The sequence below is a fragment of the Podarcis filfolensis genome (genome assembly GCF_964270895.1).
Source record: "Podarcis filfolensis genome assembly, chromosome: 5".
NCBI lineage: Eukaryota > Metazoa > Chordata > Lepidosauria > Squamata > Lacertidae > Podarcis > Podarcis filfolensis.
The window spans coordinates 51,120,680-51,134,582 of record NC_139608.1 but is presented as its reverse complement, the minus strand read 5'-3'; the positions used below and the strand labels follow the sequence as shown (position 1 = coordinate 51,134,582).

The window sequence follows — 13,903 nt, the reverse complement described above, 5'->3', positions numbered from 1 at the left end:
AAATGGTGGATATGTCCACACAATTGTAAATATTCATATTTAACAGAGTGGCACCTTCTATATTACCTAGCGTTCCAAAGAATAGTTTTATTCCACTCCTTAAAGGGGAGGAATGCCCTCACTATCATTTGTGTTCAGCTGCTCCATAATCATTCCACTAGTTTACAGCAGATCCCACTGTCAATGAAAATAATCACCCATCATGATTTTCCATTACTGAATCTAAGGTGGAAAAACAAAAGCATTTGCAATAGCCTGCAGCAGCTGTCCATCAACATGAGTTTGGCACTGATGTTGCTGCCTCTCCTTTTAGTTAGATGGACATTTTTCATACCATTTTTTGTGGGGCATTTTTCCGTCCGATGCAGCAGATCAACTTTTTGTACAGAGAAATGAGCCTGTCTTGTCCCAGCTTGAAAGCGATGATGACAATTTCCATGCCGACTACAATATAAAATGACAAAAACAAAAAGAAGTTGGGGTGTTCCAGGGCAACGTCACCAAAGCCAATTGTTGTTAAGGTGATGAAGCAGAAATAGAAAGCGCCCTCGAAATTCAAACGGCTTTCCCAGCGCGGAAGGATGGCGGCAGCACAGGAAATGTATACAAAGACAATGAGCATCATCAACCAAAATGGCACATCCAACTTTTCTACTCTTTTCCCTATATTGTCAATATTGTCAATCATGTGGTTCATCATTGCCCCTGAATCCAGTTCAGGGCATGAACTCCATCGTTCAAACTTGCCAGGTCTCGGTGGTGCAAGGAACTGGTTCTCCCTGGCAATAAGTTGTTCAAATATTTCGACATTTCGACTTTGGCAAGGCTTTATTTTCAGTGAAGAATGATGTCTTAGCACTTCTTTGATGTTTAAAGGTTCATGAAGGACTACTTTGGTTTGCCTGAGGGCTAAGGATCCAGATTTTGAGTCTCTCTTCTTCTTCCAGCAGGATGCAAGAGAAAGCCTGGCTAATATTTTTGACTGTAGTTGTCTCCCTTTATTGTAAGATGTGGATAATATAGATGAGAGGATGTCTCCCATATCAGTGAGAACTAAGAACATTAGAGGGATGCCAAATAATGCATACAGCATACACAAGTATTTCCCAGGTCTTGTCACAGGGTAGGTATGACCATAACCTGAAACCAAACAGAATCAGAGAAGCACAATTTAAATTCCATTTGATTTGTTTTTTCACTGGTATGTCAATTAAAACCAAGCTGATGAAATATGCAAAGAATTTCCTCCCTTTATCCAATATTGCTTCCCTGCCACCCAGAACGTGAAGTCTAAAAACAGACAGCTCTACTACATTCATGTATTTCCATTGCATGTGACAAATACTACGCAGAACTTAATTTTCCTACCTACAATGCAAGATGAAATGGTTTCTTTAAGTCCCCTTTTGTGCATTTTAAAAATTCTTTTGGAAAAGTTGCCTCCTTTTGTAGAGTTTATCCTTAGTTTCTTCATGCTTATCTGCAAATAACAACATTCTTCCAGTACAGTGGTACCTCGGGTTAAGAACTTAATTTGTTCTGGAGGTCCATTCTTAACCTGAAACTGTTCTTAATCTGAAGCACCACTTTAGCTAATGGGGCCTCCCTCTGCCGCCGTGCCGCCACCACGTGATTTCTGTTCTCATCCTGAAGCAAAGTTCTTAACCCAAGGTACTATTTCTGGGTTAGCGGAGACTGTAACCTGAAGCGTCTGTAACCTGAAGCGCCTGTAACCCGAGGTACCACTGTATCTAACTTGGGTATCTTTTGCTCAACTAAAGACTGACTTTTGGTAATCCTTGGTTGATTTTGATTTTTTTAAGTGCTGGTAGGTGATTTAGCAAGATGTTAGCATACTTCAACTTCATCTCTTTGTAATACACTGGTTGACTACAACACAAGGCCAGCCCAAGACATTTTGCTGCCTGAGGCAAAGGTGAAAGATGGCACTTCTCCCATTCCATGCACGGAAGTTGATCAAACTTGTACTTGACTCTTACATTTGGCAATGGGAAAAAATTATCCACCCCATCTGAGGACAGCAAGCTACCTTAGGGCTTTCAGGGCAGTCTGTATGGGTTACACAGTTCTGCCTGCTCCCTTCCCTTTAGTATCTGCTGCCTGAGGCCTCACTCTCCCTTAAAGATCTAGCAGCAAAGGGCAAATCATCAACAAATCAAATCACATGATGTCAACTTGCATTAATAACATTCCTATATGTTATGATCAGAGTCCTTTCCTCCTAAGAACTAATAGAAAATTGGGTTGGGGGGGTACAGTGATTCCACACTGCATACAAAGTACAATATGAAGATAGTAGTTTATGAGGAGATCTGTCACTACATATGCTACTTAGTTCATCAAGAGATGTTAGCAAACCAAAGGTTTAACAGCATATCTTATTTGTGTCCACTCAAAAGCATGTCGCACTGAGTTCAATAGGACTTACTCCCAGAAAAGTTGTTATAGAAGTACGTCCCAAATACTGCATGAATTCTTGCTACTAAGCGTTCCTACAGTCTTTAGATTCCATTCTCAACTTTACAGCCAACTTGATGTGTGGCCTTGAAGCTTGGAATGCCTTTACCTCCTTACTTTCACACCTGGAAGCAACTAATAATGTAGACTTCAGGGATTGGCTAGAGGAGGAAGTTAATTGCTATAATTTAAATGTATGGAGTAGTTTTTTTTGTGTTTCCTTTTTATCTCTTAATGATAGTAATCGAAAAGGCTTAAGCCCAGACTCTGGGATTTTTGGGGGGATGGGGTGGGGTTGTTATTTGTAAAATACTTTAACAATACAGTCCACCCAAATACTAACAAATTCTGCCTGAGGTTACAGGCAACAGAGAGTGTGTCCTCCTTTCCTATCTCAAATAAACAAAAAAAACCTCAGCAAATAGATTGGCATTGCTTTCATGATTTTGCTGGCTTGGCTTGATTTCCTGAGTCCAGGGGTATTTGCCTTACAGGCACCTTCTAGTTCATGAGCCACAACAGTCTGGATTGCGTATATGGATTGGACCAGGAAGGGGAAGAGAACTGGTGGAGGGATAAACCTTCTTTTGGAGCAGGGAACTATATTATTATTATTATTATTATTATTATTATTATTATTATTATTATTATTATTATTTCCAGCTTTATGATAGTATGAAATCTCCAGTGCAAGTCTACAGCTGGACAAATATTCTTTTATATGTTTGCTGCTTTAAGATAACGTTGAAAACCTGCTGTACTAAAATATATTCAAATTTCTTGGAGGTTTTATTTCCCTGCAAGATAGATTCTTATTTTTCTGCCTTATTCACAACACCTGTATGTTTCCAGTAGTTTTAATAGTCAATGTTATCTATTCTGTTCAACATATAAGGTGGCAAATACCCAACATATGAAATTTTTATAATGATTTTATTCTAGGTTAATACAAATGGACTTTGCTGCAGCTGCTAAGAATGTCATATTCAAACTGGATTCCTTTATTTGTTCATTTATCATTTGCCCCCTAACTGGAAATATTTTTTACAATCAACTTTTTGATACTTCAGTTATAGAAACATTTCTACGGCTTTTCTAACTGTGAGGCTACAACATGGGAAAGTCAGGATAAGGTCACTCTGCATGAACTACTTGCATCACTGCAAACTCCCTTTGCATTCTTACAGAAGCAAATCTCACTAAGTTTAATGAGGCTTACTCCTTAGTACAAGGATGGTCAATCTTTCATCTGTCTTTGAGAATAAGCTATGCTGGGCTGAATGCCAGCAGTTGGCATAACCAGAGCTGAAATTGGACCTAACCCCCACACCCACCCTCGTCTTTATTCTCTCTCTTCCACTCTTCTGCCTGCACAAGGGGACGGGGACAGATGGCTCTTGACAGACATCTGATCCAATAGCTTTCTGCAACCTAAAGGCCATAAGATCCAAACACACCTGCCATGCTCTACCCTAGCAAGTGGGTTGCAGGTTGCAGCCTCACTGACTGCAGTGGGCCAGCTGTTAAACTGATTTAGCCCATCTCACTTGGAATGCTGTTGCTGGATTGCAATGTATGGTGTCAAAAATAAAATGTCTTATGGTCCATTTTAATCCTCACAGCAGTCTAGACTAGGCTGAGATATAACTTCTGGCCCAAGGACAGAGGGCAGGTGTCTGATCGGGGAACTCCCTGGCCCTCTAAATACTATACCACACTGGATCTCAGTTAGATAGTAGGAATTTGCCACATATCAGGTCCATCTAGCTAAGTAGTCTCTACTCTTCTGTCCCTTTATATTCCTTTTCTTCTAATATACACATTTTTGTACAGAGTTTTACCTAATATACACATTATTGGAAAGCAGTTTTCTTGAGTATAATGTGTATATATATGATTTGAGTGATTTGAAAAATTCAAAGATGTGCAAATTTCAGAGGATGGCTGTGCCAGTTGGTACCTCCTCTGATGCCCATGAAAGGTCTCAGTGAACATCCCCTCTTTCCCAAACTGTTGTCTAAACAGTTTGGGAAAATTTTTTAAACAGAAATCAATTACAGACTATAATTGGCCATTAACTCCCAAATCCTTATTGCCTGGATTCATAAGTGACTACAAATCAGACATGCACTGTCTTGTAATCCCAGAATTGTTGACGACAGCAAAAATGATAATTGCAAAAAGTTGGTGTAGTTCCAAAGTGCTCACAATCAAGAAATAGGTTGCCAATGTATGGCAAGCAGCCACAAGTGAGGAGGGGGGAAGAGAATGCAGAACAGTGTCAATCACGTCTTAACTTTTGAAAATCATCAAATGACATCAATACTAATATTTTTATTTTATTTTTGTTAAAAATTGTCATGTATTAATATTTCTGTTATGAGACACCTTTTGGATCTACCCTGTTGCTTATTTTACTATAAATTCAATTGCTAAAAATAGCAATATGGCATTTGTCAGCCACAAACGAATTAGGTCCCTATTACTGTGAATCTTTTGGTATGCATATGTTGCTTAGATGATTCTTTCTTGAAACAGTCATCTTAAATGACTTAGCTAGCAGAAGAAGACTAGATTCACCAAAGCCCACCTTTCCCCATATGATGTACTACACTGGAAGGAAAATGCAAATGTTAAAAACTAACATTGCTCCTTGCTAATATATCTTTAAGAGAACTCCAAGTGAGATTTTACTTGCTCCTTGAATATCATTGGTTACCCACATAATATGTTCATTGAAGTGGTCCCTATAAGTTATTGTCTTTACCTCAATCTCAGGAAATAAATTGGGGTATACCAACTGATGACCTGAAGATTCATTCATTTATTTATTACATTTATATTCCACCTTTCCTCCAGGAAGCTCAAAGTGGCATACATGTTTCCTCTTCCTTCCCATTTATCCTCACAACAACCCTGTGAAGTAGGTTAGGTGGAGAGGTAGTGATCCAGTGAGCTTCATGGCTGAGTGGGGATTTGAACTCCAGTCTGCCAGGTACTCTAAGCACTATACTATACAGGCTATCTGTGCAGAGGTAGAGAATCTATCTCTGGTGCATGCATCACAAGAATATACATAGTACACATAGCCTAAGCACTAAGAGAGGCATCAATGCTCTGACACTGAAACCAAATCATCATTTATACATTATGCACTATGGCGGTTTGAGACTAGTGTCCTCCTGACCTGGTTTCTTCTTCCTGGTTTGAGGTAGTGGCAATCATATTTCACTGAGAAAAAAATGAGGTTTTTTTCTGGAGGGAGAGCTCCCAATTTAATTTGATTATATACCAATATATTCTGACAGGAGATGAAATAATATTATTAGCAGCTGAATTAAATATGAGGGGTGAACGGGGTGTTAAGAGAGGGGTAGTACCTGTGGTGGGGGACACGTGGTTCTCCTTCTGGGGTAGTTTGTCCACTTTGGTCCCCACCCTGCACTCAGCTCTCACCTGTGGCTCTTAGAAGCTGTCAGCGCATGACAGCAGCCATATCCCAGGAATGACTTCACTGGCTGGCGAAACCAGGTGAGGGTAGCCAATGGGTCTCAAACCCTTGTGAGTTAGGGACTTCTCCTGCACGTGAAGACAGGGGCTGCCAGATTGAGTGGACAAGACCAGTAGTGGGTCCAACGGTGAAGAAAGGGGTTTCTGCACATGCTGTAGAGGGAAATGAGGGGCAGATGGGGCTCATCAACCTGGGAAGGCAGCCCATCTAGGAGAAGGAAAACTCTGATCCTAAACCTCTGCTGCCTTGCGGGATATCTTTGGGAGAAGAAAAGACTAAGGACTAAACCCTACACAAATCCTGAGTGGAGTCCCTAAGACAGTTGGATGGCATCTTGTACACCTCCTTCCGGCAACTCCTGCAGCAATGCTGGTGCCAAACATATTGCTCGGCTTTCCTTTGAACCACAATAGAGAGGCTGAGAGGGGGATCTTGTCTTGTCATCTTGGCAGCCCTGGACCTCCATACAAACTGTCCTGGTTTGTGCCCCAGGGGAGTCACTTCAGTGCCGCTAGCACAGCAGTTTGACTTGCGCCTGCCCCCCAGGCACACTCCATTGTCTCTCAAGATAGATGGAGGCCAATAAAATTAATAATAAGGAACATCTCCACCTCCATTGTTCTGCCTGGATGCTGAGGTGCAGCTCCAAGGGCCTTCTGGCAGTTCCCTCACTGCGAGAAGCGAAGTTACAGGGAACCAGGCAGAGGGCCTTCTCGGTAGTGGCACCCTCCCATTGGATGTCAAGGAAATAAACAACTATCTGACTTTTAGAAGACATCTGAAGGCAGCCCTGTTTAGGGAAGTTTTTAATGTTTGATATTTTATCACTTTATTATTAAATACTGTATTAATATTCTGTTGGAATATAATTAAATATGAAGTGAATGTGTTTTACGTGTGTTTTGTCCTGTTCTCTAAATGTTTTTCATCAACAAGATTAGTAAAGATTTGATGTGATGTGATTTGATTGGGGATTAAAATATGAAGCACAAGTCTTCAGAATGTATATAAATTAGAGACACGTCTTTAGACATAATACTAACTGACATAATAAAGTTATATTCGAATATTGCAAATATTATTTTTTTAACATCAATAACTTTAAACCTTTTCCAAACAGAAATGTAAGAAGATTTCTAGATTTGGTGTGCCTGGGGACCCTCATGAGCCACACATCCTGTACTCCCTTATATGGCTGCCCCAATGAATAATCCTGGAAGCTTTACCCCATCTTTCTATGGGAAGTTTCTGAAGCCAATGATGACTTAGCTTACTTGTTTGTTTCAGCTATTTTTATAACACTGAAGAAGTGTCTTCACATTGTACGTAAAAACTTTATGAGAGGTCCTTGATGTAACTTGCAGTACAATCACATGTTTTCTCGGAAGTAAATCCCACTGTATCCAATGTGACTTACAGGTAAAGGTAAAGGGACCCCTGACCATTAGGTCCAGTCGTGACTGACTCTGGGGTTGCGGCGCTCATCTTGCTTTACTGGCCGAGGGAGCCGTCGTACAGCTTCCGGGTCATGTGGCCAGCATGACTAAGCCGCTTTTGGTGAACCAGAGCAGCACACAGAAACGCCGTTTACCTTCCCGCCAGAGCAGTACCTATTTATCTACTTGCACTTTGACGTGCTTTCAAACTGCTAGGTTGGCAGGAGCAGGGACCAAACAATGGGAGCTCACCCCATCGCGGGGATTCGAACCACCGACCTTCTGATCAGCAAGTCCTAGGCTCTGTGGTTTAACCCACAGTGCCACCCGCGTCCCTCCAATGTGACTTACTGTCTGATAAATGAGTACAGGATTGTAGCTTTGCAACCATAAACCCTATGCGTATATATATTTGGAAGTAATCTCTCTGAATTCAATGAGAGTTACTCCTATGTACATGGACACTGACATTCACCCTCCAATGACTATATTCATGGTGTAATGTAGGTAACTTTAAGATTCTGGTGGCATATGCTGTTGCTGAAGAAGCTACAGGTCCCCAGTGGGGTTTATATATTTCTTGCAGACATGCTGATGAGCTCAATTATCTTAACAAGTCAAATGCAAAATACTTTCGAAAAGTCATACTTACCCACTGTTGTAAACACAGTGCAGCAGAAAAAGAGAGAGCCCAGAAAGGACCATTTCTTTTTAGGGTCGCCAAACCATTCCCATTCAATTGTTTCAATCAGCTTACGTGCTTCTTCCTTGAACTCATCAAAGGAGATCTCATTTCCTGTTCATAAGAAAGTGGGATTTAGTATTAAACAAACTGAAAATTATGGTCCTGGATGATGGACAATAAGTAAGGGTTATGGACCATTGAGTTATTCAGCACAGACTGGCTGGCTGGCTGGCTTTTATTGAGGTTTAGCTTTTTAAAATACAAGTCCACACACGCCTCTCTTCCAGTGCATCATTCCATGGAGAGGAGAGTAATGATTGGACGGGGACGAGCTTATGATCTGGCAGCTGTTCTCCCCTAATTCCTGGGTGGGGGTGGGGGTTTCCACTCTAGCTGGTGTTGAAATAAATGCAAACAGCACCTGCTTGGTAACACAATCATGTGCTTTTACATGTTTTCCATAGCACTGAGTGAAGGCATGGAGAAAATACTGAGGAGTGATAGAAGAAAGAAAACATCATAAAATTAAACCTGAGATTGAATTTAAAACATAATTTTAACAAAATGTTCCTGACAAATTTGGATCTTAAATATTTTTTCAATAAATTATCACCGTTGTTCCAAACCCATTCTTTCTTAAAATGATGCATCCTGGAACAATCACATTCCTCGAAAAGGACTTACTGCTTCTTAGGATATGTACAAAACTTGACTTTAGGATTGTAGCATTGTAGGGCAGGCATGGTACAGTGATTGGTGTGAAAGAAAGCCTCAATATGATGAACTGCTTTACTGGAACCAAGGAAACTGTTTCACACCAAAATGTCCATTCATGGGCAGTGCCCCACAACCCATGACCAAGAGTGCGGGGTGAGAAAGATCTACACAACGGTAAAGTCATAAGATGGGGAAGAAGACCTAAGCAGCAGCTGTTTTCATAAACCAGAGATAAGTATGATGTTCGGAAACTGGGAGCAGAGATTCCTCCGAAGATGAGAAATCCTTTCACATTAAAACAAGCAAAAAACAAACCAACCACCCAACACAGTATATTGCAGAGTCACAGGTGCCCAAATATATTCAGACATTCAAAAGGACAAGAGAATTGACATCCACTCTGTGAAATAAACTTGGGTTAATACATCTCTGCCAATGCTACTTGTGCACATACCTGATGAATTCTTTGACAGATTCCAAAGCTGTCGCATGAAAGTCTGATATGCTTCTGTTTCATTGCTTTCTCTGTTTCCTTCAACGTGAGAAAACATGAGAGCACCCAGCAATGCGTAGATCACTAAGGAACAAATGAAGCAGACATGAGGGAAGACTGTCCAAAACACTTGGTTGCAGGACTTTTTCTCTGTCTGGGAAGGCGATGGTTCTGTCTTCATCTTCTCAAAACTTTGTCTCGGCAAAAGCAGACTCAAGAAGGCTCCAGCACTCCTGCGAAACCTCTTCCGCTTAAGAGGAATAGAATACACTATTTCTGTTCCATGCTTAAAGCGCTCTTGATATTATAACTGGAGTTATCCTCACAATACCCAAAGGAGCCTGGAGAGAGCTTGCAACCAATCATGTCTGAGAAATATCCGTCTGTCAGATGTTAATACTTTGTGCAGAATGGCTATTGATTTCCACCGGAGCTATAATGCATGCAGATGACAGGCTACAGTACAGCCTCTTCGACAGTTACGTGATATTTGAAAGGAGGGGATAGTTTGGGTACTGTGCAGTATAACTTCCTGCGATCTGCCCTCTGGCAACAACTGAAACGAAATTTCCAGTAAGAGAAAGCAAACTGCAGAGTAAAGATAATGGATACAGATAATGGATCGGAATATGATCAGGGGGTGTCCCCAAGGAGTGAAGATGTAGTATCTATTGTGCTTCTGCCATTGTATGGATTACTGTCTATTTCCCAGGGAATTCAAAATATCACTCTGTTTTGCTACTCCTCCCACCCTTTCATCCTGGCTTTCTGGGTGTTTGCTGCACTAAGACTGCAGTCCTAACAACGACAACAACGACAACAACGACAACAACAACGACAACAACAACCCCACTAACCTGGAAATAAGCCCCATTGAATTCAAGTAGTAGACAGGATTAGGACTGTGTTGTAGGTCAGTATCCTGTGTATATATACAGATTAGAATGCCTTAAGTGCCTTCATTATACACCTTTAGGTGCCAGGCAAAAACGTTCCTCTTTAACCTGGCCTTTGGCTGATGGCCCTTTTAAAATGTGTTCTGGAAGGGTAGATTATTGAGTAGAGATGAGTTGGGGGGCTCTGCTGTGGTGGAGCCCAACCTATACCCAAGTGGACAAGAGGATTCCTCCAGACAGTCTCCCACCAGCAGTAGGCAACATTAACCCCCCCCCCAAATGGAGTGTTTGCAGCAAGGTACTGGACAGTTTGGATACACTCCATCCAGTGGGAGGGGCTGAGCAGGAAGAGGTGGAGGAGAAGCAGGAGTCAGAGTTAGCAGGACACAGTCTTGTTGCCAGTAACCAAGTGCTGCCTTTGTGGACTGGATCAGATGCACTAGCCCAGACAGAGCATGACTTTGAATGGTCACGTAAGTGAGAGAGTCTTGCAAGTTAACTCACCCTGACTCACATTTATAAGCTTGGTGGGAGGGGAAGGGAAATTGTTGGGACATCTGCATTGCTTCTGTTCAGTTCTGTATGTGTTACCTTGGGATCCTGATTTTTGGGCCCTATGCTTGCTGCTGAGCCTGTAACATTTTTAGCCAAAATAAAGATCCCTTTCTTATTCTCAACTAAGATCCACTGTTGTTGTGTTTGGGGATGAGGGTGTGACACATGGGAAGAGGCCTGAAGGACCACATTCAATTCCTAGGCCTGGCAATTCTACTCATTTCTCTCAAACCAGGCTGCCAGTCACTATTTGCTATGTGCTGTTGTATCTCTGAGAAGTATTTTCATTTACAGATAGGTAGCCGTGTTGGTCTGCCATAGTCAAAACAAAAAAAAATTTTTCCTGCCAGTAGCACCTTAAAGACCAACTAAGTTAGTTCTTGGTATGAGCTTTCGTGTGCATGCACACGAAAAGAAGTGTGCATGCACACGAAAGCTCATACCAAGAACTAACTTAGTTGGTCTTTAAGGTGCTACTGGCAGGAAAAAAAAATTTTTGTTTTGAAGTATTTTCATGAAATTGCTGGGACATTGTTTAATCTGCTCCTGAAAGCATCCTGATGTTGGGATAAGAAGATGTTGAGTAGCCTTCTGACGGGGCACAGACTACCTGACCCATTCCTGAGCATGATCCAGTCTACATGGATCAAGAAACTGGGTATCTGTGCACTCCCTCCCCATGTTCAGGTCTGTACTAATAAAAGGTAAAGCCCAACACATTTTCAAAAGTCTATTTCATTTGCTAACACAGAGATGTTGTGCTATGAAAATATTCTGTGGAAATAGGGGGAGGGGGATTACTGCAGACAAGCCTAATTCAATTATTCCGTCAGATAAGTGCAAATTAGAATGCAGGCAGTTCTTCTAATTTTCTTGGATCACAGTAGTTCAAATTAGAAAGCTCTTTCTTTGGATACTGAAAGGCTTTTAGATAATCAATAACAACTCTCCCTGCATTATTTTATCAATGAGCTGTTGTTTAGGTGTTCCATTATAGTCAACTGCTGTACTTCCAAGCATTAAATGCTCAGATTTCAAGTCCATATAATTTATACATATACTATACGTCTTCCCTTCCTGCCCATCACTAAGTGATTCATTGGGGGAAGGAGTAAAAGGAAAGGGGCAATGTTTGCTACATGCCACACTGTACTCAAGGCATTCCATCGGACAAGAACAGCTGCAGGAATCTCCCACCCTCAAGATCACTGAACTGAGTGGGCAGGTTGGCAAGCCTTGGAGATCAAGAGCAGAAGCAGTGGCAGATAGCATGGTAGTGTGGCACCATGTGCCTGTCCTTCTGTCAGTCATGCTGCTGCTGCTGCTGCTTGCCAGGACATATAAAGGGGGGGAGATATGTGGTGGTGAAGCAAATGCATTCATAATAAACACATTCCAACAGTTTGTTGGGAGGAAAATGAGAAACTGGGCAGGGCAAGGGGAATGAACTGGAGTGGGTAGAATTGTTAACAGGACCACTCTGCACATCACTGTTTTGTTGCAGGTGCAACTTGTATACAGTCTAAATGGACAATCTCTGATCGGCTATTGCTTTGATGCAACTCACTATCTCCATGTTTTGGGGTCCCTGTGGTCACAATGACCAGATATTGATGCTAAGACAAATCTGGGTACGTAAATCAAGATTGTCATGTTATTTGTTCCATTTCATCTTTTGAGCCATTATCCCAGGCTCACATCTTACAATATAAGACTACTGTACTATGGTGAAGATTATGTATTACCACAAGCGCAGATGGTACTACCTGAAACCACATGGTTAGATGTGACAGAGCCATAGCCAATAACCAAACAACCGCATTTCATTTATATGGGCATTGATTTTCATCTCTTATTTTGCCTGCTCTTGCCTGCTGCTCTCTTGAAATATTAATAGGTGGGTTATAGTATCTTCCATTAGGCATTGCTGGGCCAGGATAGTAGCTTTTCAAGGCATTCCAAATGATCAAAAGCCAACACATGCACTAAAATCAATGGTCTTGAGCTCACATAACCCAACGCTGGTTTATGACCATGAAATTATATTTCTTTTTTACCTCTTTGGTGGCCTCTCTTCAATTATATTAGTTTTTTAAATAGTACAGATATAAATAGGACTTGACCCAGAAGTATGATCTTTTTTATATATCTCACAGTACCTTTAAATTACAATTCATGCTTTCCCGAACAGTTTTTATATGTGATGAATTATGCTTTACATCCTGAATATAAATTAACTAGACTTCTCATAGAGCTGGAAAAATAATGAACAGGGTGGAAACAGCCAAAGGTGTCTTTCAGTTACCTTTAATAAATATTCATCTAAATAGATCTCTGAACCAAGTCATCTGTAAATGCTTAAATGGAGGAGCTGAATGTTGTTAAACTAACAATAGATGTGCATTTTATGGAGTAAAGAAGCTCACTGTGTTTGTGTTATCATAAAGGAAAACCTTTTACATTTAGATATAATATAATTCTGTTGGGAGCTGCCCAAAGTGGCTGGGGAAACCCAGCCAGATGGGCGGGGTATAAATAAATTATTATTATTATTATTATTATTATTATTATTATTATTATTATTATTTGGTGATCTCATCAAGATAAGGTACAATCCTAAGCCTGGCTGACTGTAATATTGTTGTTATCAGTGTGGTTTTATGCTCTTAAATAACTATACTTGCTTACTTTGGAATATGTTCCACAGGGATATACATGTGTTTAGGACTGAAATAAACCATTCTCAAAATCTAGGCAGCACCAGAAAATAAAAGGAAAATATTTTTTATGTGTCTGTGCTGGTTGCATTTGAACAATTTAGATTCTTTTCTTTTCTTAAAAAACCCTTATTCTATTGATACAGTGATTTTTATACGGAAATTATTCAACAATAAACAATGAGTTGTATTGAAGAGTTGACTGGGTTAAGAATCTGTTTTTGATTGCTCTAAGCACATCACAACGAAGGCAGAAGGAATCTCACACACAACTCGTAATAGCATGAATCTGCTTTTTCTATCTCTTTTGGATAAATTAGTAGATAAATTACACTTGCTCCACAGCATGGAACCAAAAAATCTGTGTCTTTTGGTCCTGCGCTCTGGCACAGCCCAAACGGGACATCTGGTGTTG

The 13,903-nt window shown here is 40.8% G+C and overlaps 1 protein-coding gene across 1 annotated transcript; it reads right to left on the bottom strand.

The window, feature by feature from the left end:
* Nucleotides 1–328: 328 nt before the first annotated feature.
* Nucleotides 329–9,501, bottom strand: KCNK18 (potassium two pore domain channel subfamily K member 18; the record flags this gene model as incomplete). The annotated part of the gene is made up of 3 exons (XM_083615158.1): nt 329–1,140; nt 8,078–8,221; nt 9,282–9,501. The coding sequence occupies 3 exons, from the start codon at nt 9,499–9,501 to the stop codon at nt 329–331; spliced, it is 1,176 nt and encodes a 391-aa protein (XP_083471284.1).
* Between the last annotated feature and the right edge of the window lie 4,402 nt (nt 9,502–13,903).